Here is a 25,734-nt window from a genome sequence, read left to right as displayed (position 1 = left end):
GCGGGGAGGGCGGGCTCGCTCGCTCCCTCCCTCCGTCCCGGGGCGCCGGCGTGTCTGGGCAGAGCCGCGGGCAGCGGAGCGCGGAGGAGCCGCGATGGTAGGCGCGGGGCTCGGCGGGGCCGCGGCGGCTCCCGCGGGCTGAGCTGGGGGGTTGGAGGGCGCCCAGCGGCGGCTCTCGGCGAGGAGAGCGTGGCTGCCTCGGCGCCTGTCTGTTGTGTTTCCTCACGCTTTGCCGGGAAGGGGCTGCGGCGAGGGGGCGGTTGTGTAAGCGGGGCCGGCGTGTGGGAAGCGGGGCCGTGCTAGGCACTTGCCGGGGCGCAGCCGGGCAGGAGCTGGGGGCTGCTGGCCCTGTGGACCCCGGGTGGGTGCTGCCGCCGGGGCGCGGGGCCGTCCGTCCCACGGCGCGGGGCTCGGGCAGGGCCGGTGGCCCCCCGCGCCCTCTGTGGAGCACAAGCCTCGTTTCCCGGCGTCTCTTGCCGTTTGGGATCTGAAGAGGTCTTGCATGTCGGTGTCCTCAAGGAGGAAAAATCTTGCGGGAAGGTGACGCGACGGCGTCGTTGAACAACAGGTGACGCATCTCCGCTTCGGAGGGTGCTGCTCGAGGGGTTTCTGCGTGGAGACCACCCCCCGAGCTGTTGTTTCCTGGCACCCGTGTCCGAGTATCAGTGTCCACTTGTGAGCGGATGGCCTGACGACAGGCAGCAAGAAAACTTCTGTGTGTGCAGCAAATGCGACTCCCGAAGCCAGGGTATTCGGGCGCTGCGACTGCTGGGTCTGTGAAATGTCGGGCATGGTAAGGGGATGTGCTATCAGTAAAACACATCAATGCTAGGTTGAGGAAAGACTGAGGTTCAGCAGCTGAACCTGGTTTATCTTTAGTAATTGGCTCCTGATGATTGATAATAGCTTTCATCCTGAAGTAATCCTAATAACGATTATGACTACCTGTTACACAAGAACTTAGAGCAAGGAGTGAAAAATCCTATGTAGCAATAAACTAGGCTAAAATCCATAACCTTTAAACAAGTAATTTATTGAAAACTGTTCTGAAGTGAATACTAACAATCTGAGAGTTAAGATACTTGGAAAACTTTTGCATTATTCCTACTAAAGCTTAACTAAGGTTAAATTTTAAAGACTGATCAACCTAGTCCTTGTGTATTCAGAGCTTTACTGATTTATGTGGAGTGTTAGCTTGGGCCCTTTGCTCCCAATATCTTCTAAAGGGTGCCCCTCTTATTACCAGTGCCTGGGCTTTGACTTCCTGAGGCAAGTACAGTTGTGCCTGGTTACACCTATGTTGAGCACAAGTCTTTGCTTTAAATAGAGCATTGCAGAGGTTAGGAAGCTAAAATTTCTGTTGTCGTCAGGGATAATGATACCACCACCTCTTACAGTCCTGTTATTGGTAAGAAGCTTTGAATAAGATAGGTACCTGTGTTCCCTGTGAGTTGATTGTTTAGCCAGGTGGTTCAAATCAACTCTTTAACCATGACCTTTGCTCCTCAGTGCTTGCTAGGTCACAGACACCTGTGGCACTTAGAGACTTCCTGGTAGAGATTATGTATCGTTGCCTAGGCTGCTGACATGTTAAATGGAGTTGGAAGTCCTTGGTGCAGGTCCTTCAGAGATGTTGACTTGTTAACAATAATACTTTGAGATCAGGGAGTCTGTTAGATGATCCGCTGTGGACTCCATTAATTCCTTTTTAATGAAAGGTTTTAATCAAAATATAGTTCTTGTAAGTACACGTAACTAATTGGTAACATTCTCAATGAGTTTTACTTTGATAAAGTAAGAGAACTAGTTTCTTCCACAAGATATCCTTTTCAGGAAACTATTCAGGCAGTTATTCTCCAGCTTTTAATTTGATACCGAAGTAGTCTTGAATTAATCTTTTCACTGTGAGATCTCAAAATGTGAATTACATTTTTTTTGAGATTGTCCGTAGGTAATGATTACAACAAAACCAGAAAAGATTGTTTTTAAAAGTACTGCTTTTTCTAAGAATTATGCCCAAACAATTGTTTGATAATCATTGGAAGGTAGTATTTTGTAACTTAGAAAGTTGGCAGAAAGATTGCCTGGCAGAACTTACAATGACTGCTTATGAACATGAATCACGGTACTAATATCCTGAAACTTTATACTCATTCTGTGTCCTGTATAAAAAATTCACATTATTTCCCGTATTTTTGTCTTGACAGTTTTGATTTCTGTGGAGGGGGAAAAAGCAGAATGTCATAGGAGTGCTTTGTGTTCTCTAAATTAAGTCTCTTCTGCTATATCGTCTCTGTCGGCCTTAGAGTGAACTTTTCCTGTTCTGACAGGGTCCATAGTGCAGGGTGCTGAGTTACCACTGACATGCTTCTCTGGCAGTCTGGCACAGCAGAGCATATAAAGGTGACGCTGGTGTAAATGTGCTGCCTTCTCTAGCCTCTGTGCTATGGTGCATTGCCCTGCTCAGGTCTTCTGGCAAGATTGTGCAGCTCCGTGCAACTTAGCAATTTGTATGCACCTTTTTGCTGGTTTATTTTTAATCCAGATCAATATCTATATCCGGTTAACAGTGTGGTTTCAGGAGGAGATCTGCAGACATGGAAGGGGTGAGCTGTTTTATGGCTGTGCGCTGCAGTACGAGGTGGGAATGAGCAACAGTGGGGCAAAACTGCATTAAACCTGACAGTTTTAAGGAATGTGTGGCAACTGTTGAAATTTTTCTCTTGAAATGCATCCGTTTTGTTAATTTTGCATTTCAATTTTTTAAATTCAAAATAAACTACAGCCTCTAACAGCTTAGCTGCAACTTGCAAGTCTTCAAAAATGTGTATTATGTAAGTGTAAAGTAGTCCCACTCCAGTGATGGACTGGATCTCTAATGTTCAGGAAACCTCTCAGCAAAACTAAGCTGAAACTTGCTTGAGGTGAAACGTAAGGTCAGGTGAACTTTATGCGACTTTTGCATTTATACTGTGAATTTGGACCTTCATAGTGTCAGTAGGTAGTTCATGGAGATGCATTGGAGGATCTTATCTGAAGTTGCATAGGGAATCTGTATCATGTTACAAAAATAATTTTGTCGCATTAATGTGACAATGTGATCTTGAACTTTCATTTAAAGTAGCTCTGTAGTCTTCAGGGAAAGATTGTTCCCCTGAGTACTGTCAGCTGGCTTTGACTCTTAAGGATAAAACATTGAACATTAATCAACAAACATAATACTGTTTCTAAGGCATAAACTGCTACCATATTTATTAAAAAAAAAACAAAACAAAAACAAAACAACCACAAAACCAAATAAACACAACAACAACCACCCATCAGTGATTAACTTTGCCTGCTTTTGCATAATCTCTCTTCTAGATTACTTCTACTGAAGTTCTGTACCACTTTGTTGGAGAGAGCGAGAAGGGAAGGCTCCACAAGAAAGCAGGTTCAGCAGTACCTGGAGTAACTCTCAAATTGTCGAGCAAGCGAGGGTTGTTTAATTCACTTAAGTTACGGGAAAAAAAAAAGTGTTCATATGTTGCCTTCAATGCTAAGCATTCTTCTGTAGCACTGCAGTCAGTATGTGCATTTTATCTGGGCATATTTGATGTCTTCCTGTTTTCACCTCTTCAACAAAGGTGGAAGGTTGATTCTTAAAAAGGAGCCTTTTTATAGCAGTTCAACATTGCTTGACATCAGTAGAGGTCAGATATTTATAGCCCAATCCAGCAAGATGCTGCAGATGTCTTCATTACATGTAGTGCCTATGAAAGTCTGCAGAAATGAAGATGACTCAATTAGCCTGAAAGGACTTGCTAGGCTTTAGGATTTGGTCCTAAAATAGCTAATGTGTGATGTGAGTTGGGACCTTATACTATCTTAAGTCTTTTTCCTGCAAGAAAGTCGTAAGCAAGACACCGATGCTTCTGTATTTGAAGGGTGCTTTTCTGTCTGGTGCTGCAGACAGTAGCATAAGCTCAAACCTTGCTCTCTGCCAAATGTGGAATAGTAGAGAGGGTAACAGCATGTGCTTTGCATTATATCTAGAGGTGCATTAATGGAAAAATCTTCAGCTATATGGTGTTTCTGTCTGGCTGATACATAAAATATAATAAAACACGGTAGCATGTTCAATAGCAAAGCCTAGTGATTCATACTTGATGTGTTTTGTTTAGGTTTACATTGTGTGCATGCTTGTCTCTTTCTTTCTGGTTTAAACCTCTAGAATGCTTTATGGATATATTGCGTATGTTAGAGCGCTTTTTCAGAAAACACGAAGGTATGCAGAATGTTACCCAATGCAGCTTTTGCAGCTGAAAACTGAACACGTGATTGTGTATGTATGTACATCTTAAGCATTTTTCTCATAATTTCTTTTGCCTTCCAGAATTGCTTTTTCCCCCTCTCCATACATAACTAGCTTTTTGTGAAGGAAATGGGGTGACAATGCTATTAGTAGTTTAACTAAACTATTTGCAGCCACTTTTTCTTAACTTGAAGGGATAACTTGCCCCTGTCTTACTGCCTCATCTTAAGGCGTTGCTGCATATGTGAAAAGGGGGAAATTAAAACAAGGTTTTTAGAGCCTTTGTGGTAGCTAGCTAATGAAATGTCAAGCTTTTACTGAGTTCTCAGTAAAATCTTAATAATATTCTCATCTTAACACAGAAAGTATGTTTCCTTACTTGAAACACTAAGAAGTTACACATCTCTTTAGAGGATTCTTCTCAGCTCCTTTTGTAATAATTTAAAATACTTTTCCTTCATAAATACCAGTTTAATCTCTTCCCAGTTTAGGAGTTGGTGTAAAAGTGACATCGATCTAAATGGTCATGCACTGCTCTATTCAAGTTATATCAAAGAATAAAGGTTTTTGTACTTTTCTATTCCCAGTTTCAGCATAAGGAATCAGAAATGCCTGCATGTTTAGATTTGCCTTCTAATATAGTACGCATATATTACTAATGTATAGATACAGAACATGTAAATAAACGTCTTTAGAGCTACAGAAGAATCCTTTATATCAATAAAACCGAATTAGTTTTAGTTGCTGCAACTGATGAAGAAGGGAGCAAAAAGGTAAGAGGTAATCTTTCCTCCTAAGCTCCTAGCTCTTATACTTAGTTTGCCAAGGACCCTGGGTAAGCCTGGGAGTGAGCTTACTGTAGTTATATGGGGAGTTCTGACACAGATCATCATAGTTCTGCTGATAGAGACTAGCCTGGGATCTGGCTTGCTGTGTTGGCCTGTAAGTTGTCAGGTTTTTGCTAACCCTTTGATTCTGGTTGTTGCCACGATACATGGCTTATAAATGACAAATTGACCCGCTTTCTTTTTCAGTTTCCTAAAACTGCTATTGTCATGCAATAATTCAGTCTGCTTTTTTAGGAATCTGGATTCTAGATCTAGGTGGTGTGTGGCTACTGAAAGCATTAAGAGCTATGTTAGGGATTTTGCACCTAATTAAAACAGGTTTTGTTCTGGGAGTTCACAGTGCAAGATTAGGAGTAAAATCAAAGCAGTTCTCAGAACTGGGAAGAGTGTGTGTGTATGTGTGTGTTTTACAAAAATAAGGATTTGGAAGATAGTTCAGTCCCTCTGCAAACACAGAAATCACTAGGCATAGGCTTTGGCAAGAAGGGGTTGGCTTGCACTATTGTTAACTTTTTGAATGAAGCCACTTTGTATGATATAAACATGAGCAAGAAAGGTTTACATCAGTGTAAAAGGCTAAACCTTTTGGGGGAAATCTTATAAAGGTTCTCTTACACATTTTCTCATCTCTTGGAGGTCATTCGTTTCCTCACTATTCCGTTGTCTGCCAAGGAGCTTTTCTGGTCAATGCTGATCACTAGTAAATGACCAGCATTCCTATTACTCCTGTGGAAGTGCCTTTTTTTTTTTTATTGCTGTGTATGGAGAGGTATTACAGGTGTATGGGCTGCTTGCTAATTTTTGAAACTGCTGTAGCCAAAGGACTCTGTTAGGTGTTGTATGTTGTTTGGCTTTTGTTATTTCTACTACATGGGTGTGAAAGTATTTACAAATATCAGAGAAACATGGCAGAAAATAAACAATTTTCTCCCTATCTTATGATCAGAACCGAGAGCTGTCTCTTACTCTGACAAGTTGTGTAGACATTCACCTCACCTAATTGTCAGGACTCTTGTGCAATCTTAGCCTCCTGTTGCACTCCTGGGGGAGCTTGGGTGTGAGGAACTGTATTTTAGTCAGACCTTCCTGGGCTCAATTCAGTCTTTACCATCTCCTGCTCCCGTCCCCCACGTTCCTGAGATGCCGATCACTGTCCTGCCCAGGAATTACGGCTATCGCTCATCTCCTGACTCATCCTCATCTTCTAGCTTTCCTATCCTCTATCTACTGATTTCCTCCCCTTCTCCTAGCCTCACCTCTTTAAAAATGTGAATGCCCCTTGGGGAGACCAGGTGTGCAGTCATGTCCTGGCAGTGTATGGGATCCATTCTCTCTGCTTGACTGTCTTTACTGTGGTAGGAAAACGTTTCTTAGTCTAAAGCATTTCCACACACTGAACCTTACAGATGGTTTCTGCCTATTTTATTAAATATGCTTCATAAAAATTTGTAAATGGCTTTGGGGTTTGACTGCTTCATGTACAACAGCAAGTACATCTAAGCTCGAGATTATTTAATGTAAATAGCCTAGGAAGGGGGGGTGTAGTCAAGGATCTTTTTCCAAAGACATAGTGGTATTTAGTTGGCATCCACCATTGGTGGATGTGGTTCATAAACTGTAAAGTGTATTTCTAAAAAAAACTTCTAAATTGAAATTTTTTTTAATTGAAACTGAAAATGCTTTTTTAAACAAAGCCGATGGGAGAGCTGACAAGGAAAGCAGTATTGGTAACTGGAGCACGAGTCAGAGTTATCATCAAAAGTGATGCTTATTGGGAAGCATACTTAAGAGGTGCGAAGAATTATGAGGAATTACCTGCTAACATAACTTACTAAATTCAACAACTAAATGTGAACTTTAAAGTTAAAGCCAGACATTAGCGGATCTTCATGATCAACACTATTCTGGAAGTGTAAAAAGGACTGTAAAACGGGTCAGGTGCTCTGCTCTCCTGTCATCTGGGTGATTCTTCAGCTGCCAGAAGTGTCTCTGGTGAAAGCCACTTCTGGCTGTCAGGGGAACAATGCGAAAGGTGGTGGCTTTATACTCTTGGGGTGGGATGATGACAGATCTCTTTCTTTAGCCTACTTCATCAAAAAAAGGAACAAATGGTTTATGCAAAAGCATGTGCTTCCAGAAACTATTTTGATGCTTTGTTCAGCAATCTGAAGTCTAAATGAGAGGTTTTTGTTGGCATCCTTCAAACAGGACTAGCAGTCTTGTAGTGACTGGCTGCACTTGTCCCTGTACAGGAAGTGTGAGGGTTTTTTCCTTGCCAGCTCAGAACCACTCACTGAATCACCTTCATCAGCTGAGCCTGAGTCTGTAACCAGTTCTCAATCAGCCTTGTCTAATTTAAGTGTTGAAGTCATATTCAAGTCTGAACAATGCAGCCTGATACCCTTTATAAAACATGTCAAATGTTCTTAACATTCAGGATTTTAAATTTTTCATGCATGCGTCTTATGAAATAATATGCTGCCGGATGTTTGATCCTGCACCTAGGACAGTCTTCTGTTTTCAATCTGACATTCCACAACATTTGTGAGGGTTTAAATTCTAGGCAGTTTACCAGTGCACCCTGTTATCTTTTGCAGTGATTTATGTCTTTTCCTGTGCTTTGAGTTGTATATTGCTAATAGCAGAAATACAGAAAGATGGAAATTGGGACCTCTTGTCAGTAATATATTTGCAGTGCCAAGCAGTAGTCAAGAATTTGTTTCATCTTGTTTTGTTTTTTTTCCTGCCTTAAAGGATACAAGTCTGCACAAATGCCTAAGTGCTTCCAAATTTGCTTTTGCAGTAACTCTTAACCCTATGCTATTCCCAACTTTGTAAAGAAGTACGCTGATGCAAAGTGTATTTGAATTTCTTCTAACAAATACTGCGAACACATTTAAAGTCCTTTGGGTTGCGCCCTCTGTACACTCTGATAGCTCATTTGGTATGAAAGTACTACTGGTCTGGGGGGTTAGTAGGAAGATTCCAAGGACAAAAGTTTACCTAGGTATTGCTGTGTGTGTGTACAGCATTAGCATTCTGTTAGCTGTTGGGCTTTGAGCTGTTGTGATTCTTCTGGCATGTACTGAACACCTTTTGATCACTCAGGTTTTGGACTATCTTACTGCTAAGTGAAAGCAGTGTTCTTGAGGCAGATTGAAGGAGTACTTTCATTAAACCTAATCTTAAAGGCCATTTCATGGTACTCAAAAGCAAATGCATACTTTAAGTTTGAGTATTTGTTTTCTCTTTCAGTATTTGAGAAGAATTTGATTTGTCTGTTTATCAATTATGAAAGAATTTGTTTTCCTGTACTGCATCCCCAACTGTATTCAGTACATACCTAAAGAAAGGGAAATGTGCAAAATATTTATAACAGTAATTGAAAACAGTCATACTTACAGTACAGATATACTTAAATTAAATGGGGGATTTCAAATTTGGTGAGATTCATTCCAGAAAGGATATAAAGGATAAAGGATTCATTCCAGAAAGGATACAAACCCACCCATCCTTGCTTTCTGAGCACAGAGGTACTAGCTGTCTACATAGTCAGAATTTAATAAATAATTCTAGAGTATATTCTGGTAAGGCAAATGAAATATGGATTTTATTTCTGCTGTCTTGGTATTGGCACTTACAAATCGCTATCTAAATATAGATCATGTTCTTGAAGGAACTAGTGATAGAATGTGATTATCTAGGGAAAAAACTAAGTCACGGGAATCCATCATGGTATTAGACTCTTGTATCAAATTTCGTTCTATAATTTTTGTTGATTCTTGATAGCGTTTATGGAAGTAAGTTAGACTAACACAGTGCTCCTGTCAGGAAATTTCTGATATCTTTCCTACCATAATTTCAATTAAAAATTTGGATGCTGTGGAAGCTGATATATTACAAAGCATGATTTTATTACATATAGCTTCTATACCATATAATATCCTGCTGACGCTGTTCTTGTGTAAACTTGATTAGTTCCTGAATTCTGAATTGCTTTAATCCATGAAAACAAATATTTGACTTTACCAATTAAAACAGTAGTCCCACTAAGAAGAGAATTGCTTGAGCTAGATTTTCTTTTTTTCCTCCACTTAAAAACAGTTCCTTATGCACGGTCCTGTTTCCAGGACTTGATGCTGTATTGTTGGTAGTCTCCAAAGCCTTTTTCAGTGCTTCCCCTCAACTTTAAATATACTCTGGGAACTACTATATTGGTCAATAATTGCTAGATTCAGCAAACCAAAGATTCCTACAAAAACATTCTGGTCTTTGCAGTGGAAAAATCAAAATAACTTCTCAGGGTAGGGCAACTCGGATGTTTTCAGTTTTTGAGGGTATCCTGGCTGTTCTTTGTGTAACTTGCAAGACTTGAATAGTCTGGAGTAAGGTGTCTTTTTGGAATTGATTGGCCTTTGTGGGAGGGCAGGCTAGCAGAGTAACAGCTTAAACCTGCTGAGATGTCTATGGCAAAAGAGCTAAAAATGCATAAATCTATCCTGAACTGTATCCAGATTGTTAGCTGTTTACTTGCTCTGCAGCGGCTGTTGGCTTTGCAAAGCATCTCTTCCCGCTTCTTCCTCGGGTAGCCAAGAGTTCCTAATTACAGATGCTTAAAGCCCACATTTGCTAGTTGGCTAGTAAGGGGTGCTTGTGTGAGGAGGAACGTTTTTCTTCCAGCTAAGTGATAGGACTCAGCAGGCCCCTTAGGGTTCATATTCGATAGCCAGTGTCACATTCTACTTGCCAACGGTTGAAGGCAAAGTCCCTGTAGGAAGAATGTTTCAGAACCCTGTAAGGACCTAAGTCCCATTCTGTTGGTGATCCTAGTTATAGGAACAGATTGTCAGCAACTAGACTTTGCTCTTAAAGTTGGAGTTGCAGTAACTTCTACAGACTATGCTATTTGTTGTGGTTTTTTTAAGATGGCTTGACACAGGGGAAAAAGTGAATTTGAATGTTGTCCTGTTATGACACTGCTTATGTCTATGGAGGTCTGATTTGAGTTTTGGCCTTTAATGAACAAAAACTTGACTTCCATTTAAAGCAGAGTTGTGGGAGGGGAAGGGAGAATGACTCCACTGTAGGAGAAGCCACTGCTTTTGCTATTTTGCTGTGTTTCACTTGTTTTTTGTCTCAGTGTTGGGTTCCAACCACAGAGTTGAAGGCATGATCATTTTCAGATGAGAGGATAGGGATAGATCTTCAGCAGAGCAAGTCAGATTAGAAGTGGACCTAACCAAGTGAAAGAGGACTTGACAGTGCCTGAGTATCCAATTTGTGGAACTCAAGATACATGTTGAGTACCTGTTTCTAACAACTAAGTCTGGTTTCTTAAGCCGTTTAGTTGTTTGTCTATAACTGTCACTCTTGTCTTACAGCACTATGTAATAATGTATTTCTGCATGGCAATAAAGGACTAGATCCAATGTACTGGAGGAAATAAGAATTTGCCCAGTTTGATAATTGCTTTAAATAACAATTAAATCAGCCTATATGATGCTATGTGGTTAACAAAACTTACATTTGGTACAACTGAAATGGGTTCTGTTGTGGTTTAAAAAAGTACATACGATAATGGTGATTACTCTGTTCTGGCTTAAGGGTGCCTTCAAACACACAGAGTATGTATTCTTTGCTTACTACAGTCTCCACTGACCTTGGCCTCAATCTCAGGAATACGTTTAACAAGGTGCGTGAGCCTCTTGTGAGGCTACGAAGTGGTTAAACTTAAGTAGCACACAGTAGTAGAGAATGGATTAATTATTTCATGCAGATAGTACTATTGTTAACCGACAGTTTCAAAATTGAAAGGAATACTTAGTTTACCAATTCCTAGTGTCAGTTACCCAGCTGACTTCTCCAGAAGTCTTAAAGCTGCTCCCATGAGTACTACTCTTTAAAGCTTTTCTAGTGGTAAATAGGAATTCTGGTTCCAGGGCTCTTAATGCCTGAAATACCAGCACACCCAGTCCACAGAGACCTGATCTCAATATGCAGAGTAAGTTCATGACCAGCAGTGGTTTCTTCCCGTAGTTTACTTTGTGTTTTTATTCTTGGTTCATTCTAGGAACATTTGAGAGGAAGCAGAAGAACAGTGGCTACTTATTCCCATATTTGGTATTGTTCTAGACAAAATGAACATCCTTCTTCACTAAGAGAGGGGTGATACAGTGTTTCTGGACAATCTAACCTTCCTCAAACCACTTGTTAATCTTGGCAGGATCACATCAGGTCTATTTTCTTTGTAGCTGTCTACAGTGCAGTTTTCTACATGGAGTTATAGTGATGTTAAGCAGTTAGGTGCCACTAATGGGATGGATTAAGGTAAGTGGGCCTGCATCTTCACAATACTAAAAGCTTGTCTTTACATGGTCATATGTCGTTGTTCTACAGAGCTTCCATTGGTCTGTACATTACTAGTAGCGCATTTTAAATTATAAAGAATTGGAATTAGTGGAGGTTACAAAGTACTTTCAGTGAAACGAACACTCAGCTTTAAATTGCTGATAGCGGAAGAGGAAAGAATAATTAGAACATCAATGTCAGTTGCACCTCCTAACTTGCTCCTTGTTTTTTTAATTGAGACCTGTACTTGGATGGGCTCATGTTGTATTCTGTATTCCCAGTACAGATTTGGGGGTGGTGGTGGGAACCCCAAGCCCTAAACCTAGTTTCTTAAACAGTCACTAATAAAGCCATATTGAGAAAGAAGCAAATACAATGTACTTCAGAAACGTATTGTAATCACTAGAAATGTACTCTCTACTTCCTGCTGAAACAGCTAGCTGCCTCACCTGCTCCCTTGCAATTCATCAGTAAAAATACAAATTAATTCTGCGGCAGCAGATTTTGATCTTTAGTTTAGGAGCCCTGAGCTTGACCTCCTCTTGTTAAGCGTTGCAATTCGTACTTAAACTCAAGACTAAATAAAGTTCAGCGGCATGTGTTAGACTGCCCAAAATTAAGCCATTATAGATACAGTCTTGACAGAATTAAAAACTTGCAATTCTGGATAAGAAAGGAAACCCACCCAGAAGAGCAGAACACAATGCAAAATTCGAAATCCCTGTTTCAGTGACATAGGATAAGTTTATAGACTTAAACAACTTTTTTTTCAGTCCTGAAAGTTTCCTTTGTGGAAAGGAATTTAAGAGCTGTTTATTCTGAAAACAGTCTTAACTGTGTGAAAGACGACAAGTGCTGAAGCAAGTATATTTGGGCTGTATTGACAGTACAGCCTGTACCCTTAGTGTATAGGCAGATACTTCATAAACCTTTTAGCATCACTAAGGATGTTCTGATAAATCTGTTCTGAAGGTAGTAGTTTGAATGTAATAGAGAAGCATGTTGTTACCACAATTAATGAATTAGTCATGAATAGCTATTTAGTCTGACACACCTCGAGAGTGTTCACCTACTGAAATCGGGTTTTCTTTTGTTCAGATAATTTCTTAATGATACAGGCTGAGGCATTTTTCCACCTGAGGCCATTAGGTAACTTTTTCACCTGACTTGTCCAGTACATGGGTCTGTTCTCGGGTGAGAATACATTTAAAATTGAACAAGCAGTTAGCAGGCTTATCCTGCTACTATATGGTAGGATTTTTCTTTGTGCTGAGTGTGGCTGGAGTCCAGCCTGGGACTGCAAGGCACAAAGCAAGCTGGACTGCTCCCATCAGTTTGATTATAACCTGCCTCTTGTGGTTTGCGCTGGATCTCTGATACTCAAGAACAGGTAGATAGTTGATAACTTAGTACGGGGGAAAGAGACTTCAATCAAAAATACCAGTGGTAATTTTCTACTGTTCTAGAATGCACTTAAGACTTTGGGGAGTTCTTCCTAGTCTGCACTTCAAAATATGTAGCTGGAGAGTCAGGAATTGGGGTGTTAATTACCTGTTGTGAGGTAGACATGGTCATGAATTTTATATCTGAAGCAGACAGTATTTTGGAAGAGTATCCATTTTTATTTCAAAATTATTTTACCTGGGGACTACAATTAGATCTTAAAGTTAGAAGTCAAGGTTATTGTTTTTTTTTCCCCCAGGGCTTTGAAAGTATTTTGTCATTCTGCTCTTTACAGATGTAGAGTAGTAGGCTAACTATAAAATACTAATCCTGTTGCTGTTCGCTCCTTGAGAGTGCAGGTGTACAAACAGGAAAAGAAAAAACAAAGGGGAAGTTAATATCATCTGATTGCCAAAACAAAAAAGCACCAGTTCAGTAGCTAAAATTATGTTCAAGCTGGTAACAGGATACAGTGAACAATGAAGAATGTTTTTTATGTTCTGTAGCTAAATGTGTCCTTTTAGGGCTTGTTTTGCAATTATTCTTGACCAATTGAAACTCTTGAGGCGGGTAGAAGTCTACCTCATTTAAATTAACCCACTTACTTTTCTTAGCATGATATCTCAATGAGATGCCTTGTCACTTATTTTTCATTCTTGGTATTTTTGAAGACTTGGGAATATACTCAAGGACTAAAACTACTCTTTTTTTTTTAAGTTTTTTGAGTCAGTTAGGGCAAGTCAGGACATGTAAGTATTAGAACTGGCAGGTGGGAGAGTACTTTCTGTTGTTCTATCCATTTGCTACTGTAGCTGTGATAAAGCATACTATTTTCCCCTTTATTCCTGTTCTTGTCTTCCAGTCTCTAGTGTGACAGTGTGCGAGAACCTCACTGAAGTACCAAAACTGTGCAGAGCGTCCGTGATCACTCTCTGTGGATGTTCTGATGCTATTTTAATAAGGAAGTACTGGGGAATATATTTAAGGGGCATATTCCTAACAGCTGTCACGGTCTCTGTGTTGTGGAGCTCTCCTAGGAGCCTAAATAACCTGTAGTGTGTAAGAGGTCTGGAATAATCTACTGGTTTTGACAGACAATGTATCCAAACTACATTGTGTCCTCTGTGGTGAAGTATGACTTGGTCCGCAATAGGCTGAGTCACAGATCCTACTTTCTCAAATAGGAAAGAGAATAAGGGGAATAAATCTAAGAGGAAATGGTGGAATGGTCTGGATTGGTGAGATGGTGGGAGCCTAGTCTGATCCAGGCAAGCTGCTCCTTCAGTTCTACCTTAGTACTCTTTCCATCTGCTTATAAGCCTTCAATATTGCTGATGAAACTGGTTCAGTCTAACATCTTCTCTGATTCTAACCTTGTATAGGAAACCTGTGCTTGTCCTCATTCCCATTGATAGCCATGTGACTTCGAAACACTCGGCCTGACTCTGTGATCTCACCTCTTGGCTTCTGCAGTTGTCTTCCACAAGCTTTCCCTTCTACATCTTTAACTTTCAGCAAGCCTTTACGGAGGTCCTCTGTCTTCAGCAGCAAATCCCAAAAGGCATGCTCCACTTTGTTACAGACTTTCAGTATGATTTTGGGATTTGTCTCTTAAATGTAATCTGCAATAGTATGTAATGTGATATGTAAGTTATGCCTTTACTAGTAGTTCTAAACAGGTTTAACCTTGCCCAGACAATGGTTCTTACATGGTGTGTGTAAACATTGGAACACGTTTCTGGTCCCTTTTAAAGTGCAGATTTGTATGGTAGCATGTACTAAAAGGAAACTTGAAATGAAACACATTGTATGAGAAGTTCTGTTTTGTACTTTGCAGTAAGGTGATGGAGATGAAAATGGATGTACAAATGTTTTCTCCATTCATGAATCTAGTTATATGAATGTCAAGTTATTCTTAAATGCCTGTATATGAAACATGTGACTTTAACAGTAGATTAAAAATTAATTTTTATCTTCGTAGTACTCCTTACAGTTAACTGCTATGGGGTGTTGGAGAATTTTTAAGAGTACAGTAAAATATGTACACTACTCAATTCATGCATTAGCACTACATTGGCAAAACACCACTGAGGATAAATATCTAATAGGAATCTGTGGAATAGTCGGTGTTAGATATTGCCTGTATACCACAGACCAGAAGCGTGTGTTAAAAGATACAGGAAAACCCTTCTGTCCTGCTAGCTATTACTGTACGATTTAAAATGCAGAGTATTTTTTCTAAGCTGCTGTCAACACTACCTAAAAGCAATACAACTACTTTAGAACTGGACTCCGAAGTAAAAAAATGTATTCTTGCAAAATGTTCTATGGCACCTTTAATCCCTACAAATAACTGAAACCTCTTTGACACTTTATTTGAAAGGTTTTGTCTCTTTTGATAGCCCTTCTGCTGAACCAGTGGGCCATTACTGACTCATCAATGACTAAATTACTAGTCTTGCTCTCTTTAGAAACTTGGGCTTTACCTGATGCTTTCCCATGCAAACACTGTAAATCAACCCTTGCTAAACATTGAGATTTGACAGGAGCAAACTCCAAAGCAAGATAGCTGCAGGCTGCCTCTGTGTTTCTTACTGTGTCTCAGTGGAAACAAAATGGTTCTGGTAGTCAGACATTGCGCAAGGAGTATGCAGAAGCACATCTGCATATCTAATGGTCTGATGAATCTACAGATTTTAAGAGGTGCTTTCATTATCTGGATGAGGCATGCTTAGCTGCACAACATAGTTTTTCATACCGTTGTTCAGATGAACATTTTTTAGGGGAAAGAAAAAGGCATAGGCAGAGGGCTGCAATGGTTAGAGATCACATGCCTGATGTGTGATGTATTTTTCCACTATTGCTTCACTAGATGATACATAGAAGTGTGCATGTTAAAGGAACCTTGTAGAAAACAAGCTTTTCTCAGTTACTATACTTCAAATAAACCAAAGCATGTAATGCCATCAGCAGGGGTTTTGAGAGTGGGAGTATGAATCCCAAATCTACATCACTAAATGACCAACCTTATGGCTTCAAATCCCACCTCATTTGCTGAAACGGTTAGAGCCATTTTCCATCATATGCTTTAAGTCATAACAGGGTAGCATCCTGCCCTCAAGTGACCTCGATGGGGTGAATAGCCCACTCCTTATGAACTATACCCAAGTAGCATTAGAAGTAGTAGGAGGTGACACGGCTGTGAACTGTGTCCTCTGACCTAACCACTCCTGATCTACAGCTACTTCTAAACACTATAGTAATGTGAGGAAACATCACATGTGAAAACCTAAGTTTTTCACTAAATTGTGTTGAAGTGAAATCAATAGACATCTGAAATGATAGAATGAGATTTTATGGTACTGCATATAAAACTTAAAGATTTTAATAGGAAACTGTAAAGTGGGTTATTCATCTACATATTAAAAAACTTAACTAGATAAAGCATTCAAGAGCGCACAGGCTTTTAGATGTATGTTTCTGCATTTAAATGCAATGCAACCTACAGGAGAGGCATTTTCTACTGCTTATATTATAAACAATTTACAAATTTTACTAAAGAACGGTTTCTACTAGTGTGTTAAAAACCTTAAGAAAAAACCCTGATGCTTTCCTTAATTAACATAGTTGATTCTAGTAGCATTCGTTAGCTGGATATATTAATGATGGAGTAAGTCTGAAGTACTAAAAACTGTATTCTCAAGTAGCAAAACAGCAAAGACTTGCAGATTTGTTTATTTGCTTGGCAGCCTTTATACCTTGCTTGTTAAAAAAAGAAAAATCTGTGTGTGTAATGAGTTACTCTGGTCTTGTTGGACTTGGTCTTATTAGACTTAGTTTTGTTGCTACTCTTTTGTGTGTGTTTGTGAAAGGTTACCTTGGAGGATGTTTGAAGCTCCAATTCCATAAGCAATGAAACAGATGTCCTGCATTTCAGTGTGGCAGATTAGATTAGTCTTCTGAAATCTGAAATATGCAGACAATGAGGAAAACTTCAGATGTGTGGATTACGTCCTCCTTTTTTTTTATTTAAAAAAGTACGCTATCTATAAAAACGGGTAGGTTACCTCAGAATTCTTTCCTTACAGTCCTGCAGGGACAAACATTCATAGTTGGCCTAGATACTTTTCGCAGAAGCAAGGGGAGAATGGTTTTCTTTTCAACAAAACCTAACTAGGCATAAATAAAACTGGCAGAATAGGTTGGCAAGTTATTACAAATACCTGGATATTTCATAGTTCTTTGTTCTTTTTTAATTATGTGTTCATAATTAGAAGAATTTTGTTTTTGAAAACCTCAATGAGTTTCAATATTTTAGGTGTTGAATAATTCACGCTAAACTCTGTTTATGCATTGTTTGTGGCACCAAAGAACCTCAAGCAACCGATTAAAAAAAGGCTTACCACATTCCTTTATTCACAATTATCCTCTGGTTAATAACAACATTTAGACACAACTATCTTGGCAAAATCTTAGCTATGTTTCTGTAAAGACTGGTACTATGCCAAGCCTCACCATTGCATTATAAGGGCTGCCCAAATCTTTCCCATTCCTGGATTTTTTTTTTTTTTTTAATTCCATGGAAAAGTGTTCCAAAACACTTTAAGTTTGTTTCCAGTTTGGCTTTTTTTTTTTTTTTTAAGGACCCTTTTCTTTATTTTCGGGTTTGTGTGGATGCTATGGCCAAATACAAGCAGCTTGACTACAAAATGAGCTGTGCTGGAGGTGTTACTAGGTTTATTCACAGAAGTTAAAGTGATGTTTGTTTTTGTTCTTAAGAAACTTTCTGAGCACTGACTTCTTCAGACTGTGCTAGAGTGATGATTTGTGGTAGTATCAAGGAATAGCTTAATTTTCTGTAAATAAGTATCAAATCCGGTAACTGACATTGGCTACAAGGAATTGTCCAGGATTATATAGAGGAAAAAAATCTCACCTGAAATCACTTGGAAGAAATTGCCTTCAAGTTAATATCTAAATCTTTTTTTCAAAGGAAGAAAAGAGATTTTTATGAAAATAGTCTCATAAATGTAGAAATGTGTACTGCATCAGTGCCTTGGCAGCTTCTCATGTGTATTCAAACATCATAGGTCAATGCTCCAAAAGTTTATGGCATTGACTTAAATTCTTGGTCGTCTAAGAATCTCACATAATCATATTGTCATGAAATTTAGGGAAAACACCAAATGGGCAGTAGTTGTGGTCTGCAGACAACGGCAGTGTCTTTGTTGCTGCACATATCTATCATTCTAGAGTAGCAGAAGGTTGAAAGTCTGGCCTGCTGCTTAGCCAGGGCTTGGAGCTGCCTGTTCTGAACCATTCTCAAGAACCAGCTGAGCTATGGATGTCTGCTGCTTCAGAAACCAAAGGTCAGCTGAGACAGGAATGAGTATTGCTCACAGGAAAAAGGGACAAAACCAGGCAGCTGTGTAGGAGCAGAATTAGAGATTGATTTCGGACAGTATGAAAATGGAATAAAGCTCTTTGTCCCTTCCAGCAACTGCAGTGAAAGCCCTCAAAATGGATTTGCAGGTTTAGGATTATCCAAAGGCTAATACATCATGTTGAACCCTTAATTGGCACCAGGAAAGTCTGTAGAAAGTGTCAATATTTCTTTCTTAAGAAGTTGGGTTTTGTAATTGCTCCTGAAATGCTCCTGACGCTTTATTTTTTTCCTTCTGGTTCTCAGTCTAATTTACAGGTGCCTCAGTGTTTCTAGGTCAGGTGTGAGGAGGGCAAAGAAACTGGTCTGGAAGAAGAAATACATTGGAAGGGTTTGTCAAAGTTCATGACAGCTCTGTGTGGAGTAATAAGAAGTAACGCTAAGTTGAACGCTAATGGGTACCTCTTCACCGAATATCTCTGTCCATCTGCATGCCTCACGCGTGATGACGGTGCACAGCTGAGGAGCGTGTGGCAGAATACGCTCTTACCTGGTACAGGCTAAAGGTACAGCTACTGGTGTTGCGTTTGGGTCACATTTTTAGCACACCACTTTAAATTATATTTGTTTTCAGCAAGATAGAGTCAAAGGCAGCATTTATAGCATGGTTGAAAGACCTTGAGCTGGTCCTGTGGTCCTGACGGGGATATAAGGAATATATTGCTTAGCAAGCTGACGTATAAGCTTAGAGGAAAGCTACTTGAGTGCAAGTTGGTTTTTGAGCCAGAACTTTAGTTTTAAAGGACCACAAATCTTAATTTTAATATGGAGTGTAGAAAAAGGTAAAGCTGCCTCTAAGGGCTTCAACAGTGTAATGAATTGCAGCAGCTAAAAGTTAAAGGATATTGATAATCTGAGCATCTGGTTTGTGTCCAGGTTGTTCAGGGGTGGTGGGAAAGAAACAGTATTCAGCTAACAGCTGTCTTTTCTGAATCAGAATGCTATGCTTAAATAAATAGTCATTCAGCTGGTTTTAGTTTACATTTTAAATTATTTTTTTAGTTTATGTGAGTTTGACTTGGAGCTCAGAGTTTGAATGAGCCCAGAAGTTGAAAGCAAGGTACATCATAAGCATTTAAGTTTAATGTGGTTTTGTGCTGGAGGCCTGCAAGCCAAAGTTTTCAGCCACAGTTTAATATCTGAGACTTAAGGTTTTTTTCTTGACACACTCACACACCCACCCTCCACCCTCCCCCCCCCCCAGTTTTGAAACCTTGTGATTTAGCTTGATTTTCACCTGTTTGGAGTTTTCATTATAAAGTTTAGCATTTTGCTTAAGATGATAAAAGGTAGCTAGCCAGCCTTCTGTTTTGGAGATAAGATGCTGAACTGTTTTACTGTTAAGGAATATAAAAAAGTAGCTGGATTAATCATGTTTAAAGTTACCTATCAGAGAAGTTCTTTGAAGACTTAAGTGAGATCTACAAGTTGATAGGGATACAGATGATGGTGATGAAGGGAACCTAATGTAGAATGTAAGATCATGCTGAATACAGATTTGCATCAATACAATTCGGGGAGAGAGAGAAACACTTATTTGGATTGGGCTTCAATTTTTGGATGCTTTGCATCTTTTCACTGTACTTGAGTGTTCAAATGAAAAAGACCTTTAGTTAAATGAGGTGTCTTCAACAGAGAAAATGTTAATAGTTTTCTGACAGGAAACCAGGATCAGACATAGAAATGGAAAATTAAAGGGGAAAGAAAATGCAGCATCACACTGCACCACTACAGAGATTCTTTTAAATAAAATTAGGGTAACTTATCTGCAGTGGTATGCAGCAGTTTTTCTACATAGCTTATACTTAGCTTTTCACTTGGTTTCCCTTTAACAGAAATAGTTTGAAACTTATGTGTATTTATGATTTTGATACTGAATTACAAGGTGTAACAGACGTTTAAATTTGGTCTTTTGCATATTTCTGCAAAATCAGTGATAAAGTTACGGTTTTGTGAAACAGCAGCAATTTAAGCCTACTGGAGTGCATTCAGAGCTTCTTTTGGCTGGCATCTCTGCTCAAAGCATAATTATGCCAATACAACATATGTGAGACTGAATTTAATACATATCCTGATAGTATCAGTTTCTTACAGCAAATGTATGAAGAATGCGAGTTTGCAAATGAACTCGCTTGTTCACACATCTGGTAAAAGCCTATAGTTACGAAGATAGCTAGATGTCTAAATCAGTTTTCAGTTAGCTTTCTTGCTCCGGTAATAATTTGAATGTTTACCATTAAACATTCTAACATATTAAAAAAAAAATAGGGGGAAATAGCTGTTTCTGTGCTAAAACCTGTCTTTTGTAGACTAATAGGAATTATCACTTTACCTATTAAGTGAATTTCTGCCCATAGTTAATAAAACAAAGACACTGCAGATGCAGGGATCATACACAGGCATTGGTGCAGCCTACATAATAACCGTAAAGACCCAGTCTCCTAGCTGTTGAAGGTTGTATTAAAAAAATGTTGGGCCAGACACTTCCCTTATGTAATTCAACTAGTAACCATGGTGTTCCACTAGAGTGGAATCAACTCTTGATATTCCCAATGCATTTCTATGCTTCCATCTTTTTGGGGTATCAGCTTCATTGGCAGAACGCAGTGAGCTACTTAGCCAGTGGAGATCATGTATATGAATTTTTAGTTTTATTTTGTTCCGTGCCTTATGAATTATTTTGGAAATAAGAAAGTCTACAGAGCCGGAATACAAGCTTAATACAATTTAGAGTAAATAATTTGAAGCATGGGATCTGACAGGAAGAAGATATGACAGCCTTATGAAATCTTAAGCAGGCGGGGTTATTCAGAAAAATGTTCAAAGAATAGCATTCTTGTCATACTGACTAGGGAGATACTGTAATAAAAGCCAGTGAAGTAAAACTAACACGTTCATTAAATGAAAATAAGCCAGTTATTCTGTATAACCAAAGTATTACGTGTTGTATTTTTAATGTAGTTTATTCTCAAAGCTGCCCTGGACTGAATACTCATAACTGTTTTAGAAAATTAGTGCAATGGCAAATATTAACTTCATTCATAATGTGCATGTGGAGGATAATCTGGTTATGAGAATATCTCTGTTATGGACACTCAATGGGACCTGCTTGCCCTGGCGTAGTGTAATTATTGGTTAAAGTAAAAATCAAACCCTGACAAAGGATGAATGAATCTGTGCATGAAATTGTTCCCTGACTGTTAAGCACTTTCATTATCCATTCACTAAGTTCCCACTTTTCTGTCTTTACTTTGAGTAGCTTAGACTTTTCCTGCTGTCACCATGTACTTTGCAGAAGAAAGATCTGTTTGCCCCTGGATACTTAGGTTTGATCCTTACATGCATAACTGAAAACCTGGAGTGGCTTGCAAAGGTTTGTGTATTGGGCCTTAACATCCTTGCTATAGCATGAGGGGAGGAATTGGACTGTCAGACTGCCAGGAGAATGGGCTCTCTGGTGGGACTCCTGTGAGCTCTAGAAAGCATGCACTCCTAAGCTAAGGTGTAGTGCTGTAGCCATCCTTAACCCTTATGCTGGAAGCACTTTGCAGATCAGGCCAGAGATGAATGTGCAGCTGAGGAAGTGCAGCACTATCTGTTTGAGTCTCCTGCACAGTGCATGCGATTCGTCGGGTCTGATGTATGCTGCTTTTCCCAAGGTTTTGCTTCCTGATGCTTTTTGGTTAATAGCAACTTTTTTGGAGTTGATGTGAACTTTTAGATTTGGTCTGTTAGAAAGATGTGTAACTAATTCCTGAGGTGGAATGCTCAAAGGAATTCTTGTTTGTATTTATGTAATAATTAAACAAGGAAGCATTTGTATCTGCATACATTGAAATAAATATTAAGGTTGGATTCTTTTAAAGTGTTAAATTAAAGGTTTAATCAATGTATCAAATAGTCTATCTACCACAGTGTTTGAAGTCAAATCTGATTTCTTGCATGAATAGCAAGACATGAAAGCTAATAAAAAGGAATTTATGGGTTGAGCCACATGCATCTTGCCACCCAGGTGTCAGCTCCACTGTAGGTGAGTGAACACCACTCCCTGAGCCTTTCCCCTGTTGCTCTGAGTCAGTACTGCCGAGGTAAACAGGAAGCTGCTGTAGTCCTGGAGCTTTACTCTGTTTACTCAGCACTCTGAAATTAAAATAAACATAGAAAGCAATTTTTACATTAGAACCTCCCCCACTGTGGAGCTCCTCCTGGCCCCCCAAACAAGCTCCTCCACTCCGGTGAGAGGAGTTGACAGCTCACATGTGACATGGGGATATTGGTGTGGGGGGAGCACTCCTGCTTCTCCCTGAGTGAGCAATAAAAGCTTTTCAGCTCTTCACTGCATATGCCACCTCCCAATGCCACAGCTGTCCAGCGCTGCAGGACGGCGGTTCCTAGGCTCTCATTGTTCAGGTAGTCCCCCCAATACAGTGACCTGTATAGAAATCGAGTCACCTGAGCTCTACATCTCAACACAGTCCAAGGATAGATTATGCAACTCTCTAATCCACATGAAAGTAGACGTTCTTGAAGTCACCTAATTGGGAAAATCCCAGATAAACCTAACAGCATACCTTGAAATCCTGCAAGCAGGACTTTGGCAAATGAGCTCTTTATCACAGGGCACCACCCTGGTACAACACAGCAGTGATTATCTTGTACTGCCCTGCTCATCCCAGTTGAAACAACACTATGCATACAGGAGGGCAGGTCCCAGTTGTAACAGTTGGGAAGATCAAAGCAAATATCTCAAAAATAGGTTGATTTGAAACCAGTGACCATTCCAGTACCCACGTTAAGGAATGAGCAGTTGACTGCATGTCTTATTTTTGGCATCTGAGCAGTTAAATGTTACAGCTCCAAGCAGTGCGTTACACTAATAAAGTTTTGTGGTGTCAGCACAAAGATGCTTTTTGGTATGTACTGTTGAAAAACCAATCTTGGCCAGTTATCTGCTGTGTTGCAGCTTTTGCTGTTTTATCATGCCTATTACAGTATCAGGCTAATTCTTTAGCCTGAACTGCCACAGGCATGTGACTACATGACAGTGTCCGCTTAAAAAAAAAACCAAAAAAGTTTATATTTCCTCTGTCTTGTGAATAAGTTCAGAAAATGGCTGTATTGATACCTAAAAGAAACCAAAAGAGACTCAATGTAGTTTTTCAAAATTGTTTTAAATTCAGATGTGATTCAAGGGGATGATTTAGCTGATGTGCTTATTTGATAGATCAGTCTTTCAATTTTTGCAGAATTGCTACATACTTTTACTCAACTAGATGAAGCTGTTGGCATAAAGACATCTAGCTTGGTATTCTTGGTTAAAAACAACAGTAATAAAACAAGGTCCGTGCCAATTTCTATAATCTGCCCAACCTGTTGTATTCTTACTCACAATCCATTAGCGATTGATGAGAGGAGGACAAATACACCTAACAAAACTGTAGTTGTTCAATATTTTATTGAGAAGAAAATAATATAGTTTCATGTGTAGAATGTAATATTCCTTATTATTGCTGGAGTGTTAGTGCATCTTATGAATATGTGCTGAGCAAATAATAAAGAAAAGAAGTAGGTTTGGGGTGATAGGCAAGTAGGAGTGTCTCCATAGGTAGTGTATTATTAAGTTAATGAAATGGGCATGTTGGGACATAGATGTTTTTATTTTTTAATTAAATCTCTAAGCCAACCAAAAATAATCCATTTATTGAGATAATTTTGGTTTCTTTACATATTTTGCTCTTTCTAAAATAATACCATTTTTAAAAATTCATTCTGTCATCTGTGTATGAGAGCTGATACACTGTATTAAAACTATTTTTAAGGAGCTTTTTTTACTGGACTGTTCAGGCAGTAAAAATAGATTGGAACTCAATACCCAAAAACCTTAAAAAAGGCATATTGAGGTAGAATTTTAGAATGCATAAAAAGGATAAAAAACTAACACTGACATTGTTACACTGCAGTTACAGTTCATCCTTCTCTAGGACATACACTGGGCACGGTCTTAAAACAGGATAGATAAAAGCAATCTCGGGCTAAGCATTAAAGGTCATTGCAGAAAGGCTGTCATCAGTAGTTATTTGGTGACATTTGGGATTGTTATTCCTGGAGACCTCCTCCCCTCGATCAGTTATTTCAGGAAGGTTTAGGCAAGCCGTGAATCGCAGCAGCGGATCAGCGGGTGCAGCGGGCCTGAGCGGGATCCCGGCCGGCAGCCGCTGCGCCGCGTGCCCCGGGGCGGGCAGGCTGCCCAGCCCCGGCGATCCCCGGCCCCGGCAGGGGCTGGTGGTCCTCGCTGGCTGTCAGGTTATGGGCCGCTTAGGAGTTCTTGCATGAACTGCTTTGCTATTAGTTAACCAGGTAACAGAAAGTTACTTTTTCTTCATCTTCTAAAAGTAGCGGACTACAGATTGAAAACATATTACTACATTTTGATTATTCTGATTTCATTAAGCTTTTTCAATGATTTAGTATTTTTAATGGAAAAAATAGAGCTATCTTGTGTGTGTACTGATGCAGAATAGAAAAAAAAAGAACCTGAAAGCCTTAGCTGTCTGGGAAAATAGGTTATGACCCAAGTTTAACATATCTAGTGTATTAAAATGTGTAGAAATATATTATGATCTGAATGAAAAAATCAAAGCAAACGTCTTACTGGTAGTTCTTAATCCAAATAATATGTCCATGCAGTACAATGACTATTTAAGACGTTTACTATCCTTTTATTATGTAGAAGTTTCCTTTGCAAATGTTATTTCAGTAAAATTAATTGCTGAAAAGTAAATATTTTATGACAAGAGAATAATGTTACAGTTAACAAAGTTTTATACTAAATTCAAGGACAGATTCAAAACTGTAATAGTTTGGCATCTCCTGTCTTTTTGTCGTGCTTCATGATTACTGGCAGTATTGCTATTGAGCATGTTTTTCAAAAATAAGTCATGGATTATTGGGGCGTAACTGAAAATATGAGCTATAAGTATTTTCTTTTAGAGTATATTATCTTCCTGCTTATAATTAAAACATTGAACAGATTATGTAAACATTTGTTATTGGGAATGAGATATTTTCAGTCATTCGAAAGTGCTAGTGACGTAATTGGAAATTGGTTCAGTAGATGCAGAGCGGATTCGTTGTAACTGATACCCTTCGGTTACAATGGCCTAGTAACTAAGTGGTGTTTTAACAGGAGCAGTTTTATTCCCTGGAAATTCTACAAATACTGTAATGATTTCTACATCTTTTAGTACTTGCAAAAATGTATTAATTTATCCTTTTGTCCTTCAATGTTGTCTTGTTGACTTACCAATTTAAATACTAAGTAATTAATTCAGAAATATTGCCATCCTCTTCATTTTGTA

At 39.2% G+C, this 25,734-nt stretch overlaps 1 protein-coding gene across 1 annotated transcript in view; it reads left to right on the top strand.

Annotated features, from left to right (window-relative positions):
* The window catches only part of MYO1E (myosin IE), a 93,431-nt gene continuing 67,697 nt past the window's right edge, over positions 1-25,734 (top strand). The window contains exon 1 of the mRNA XM_075160209.1: positions 1-97. Coding sequence (XP_075016310.1) covers positions 95-97 — 3 coding nt within the window. The 5' untranslated portion in view covers positions 1-94. The remainder of the gene's footprint in view (positions 98-25,734) is intronic.

Source organism: Calonectris borealis, chromosome 11, assembly GCF_964195595.1.
Source record: "Calonectris borealis chromosome 11, bCalBor7.hap1.2, whole genome shotgun sequence".
Taxonomy (NCBI): Eukaryota; Metazoa; Chordata; class Aves; order Procellariiformes; family Procellariidae; genus Calonectris; species Calonectris borealis.
The sequence above is the reverse complement of the archived record's forward strand: the minus strand, read 5'-3'. Positions and strand labels throughout refer to the sequence as shown.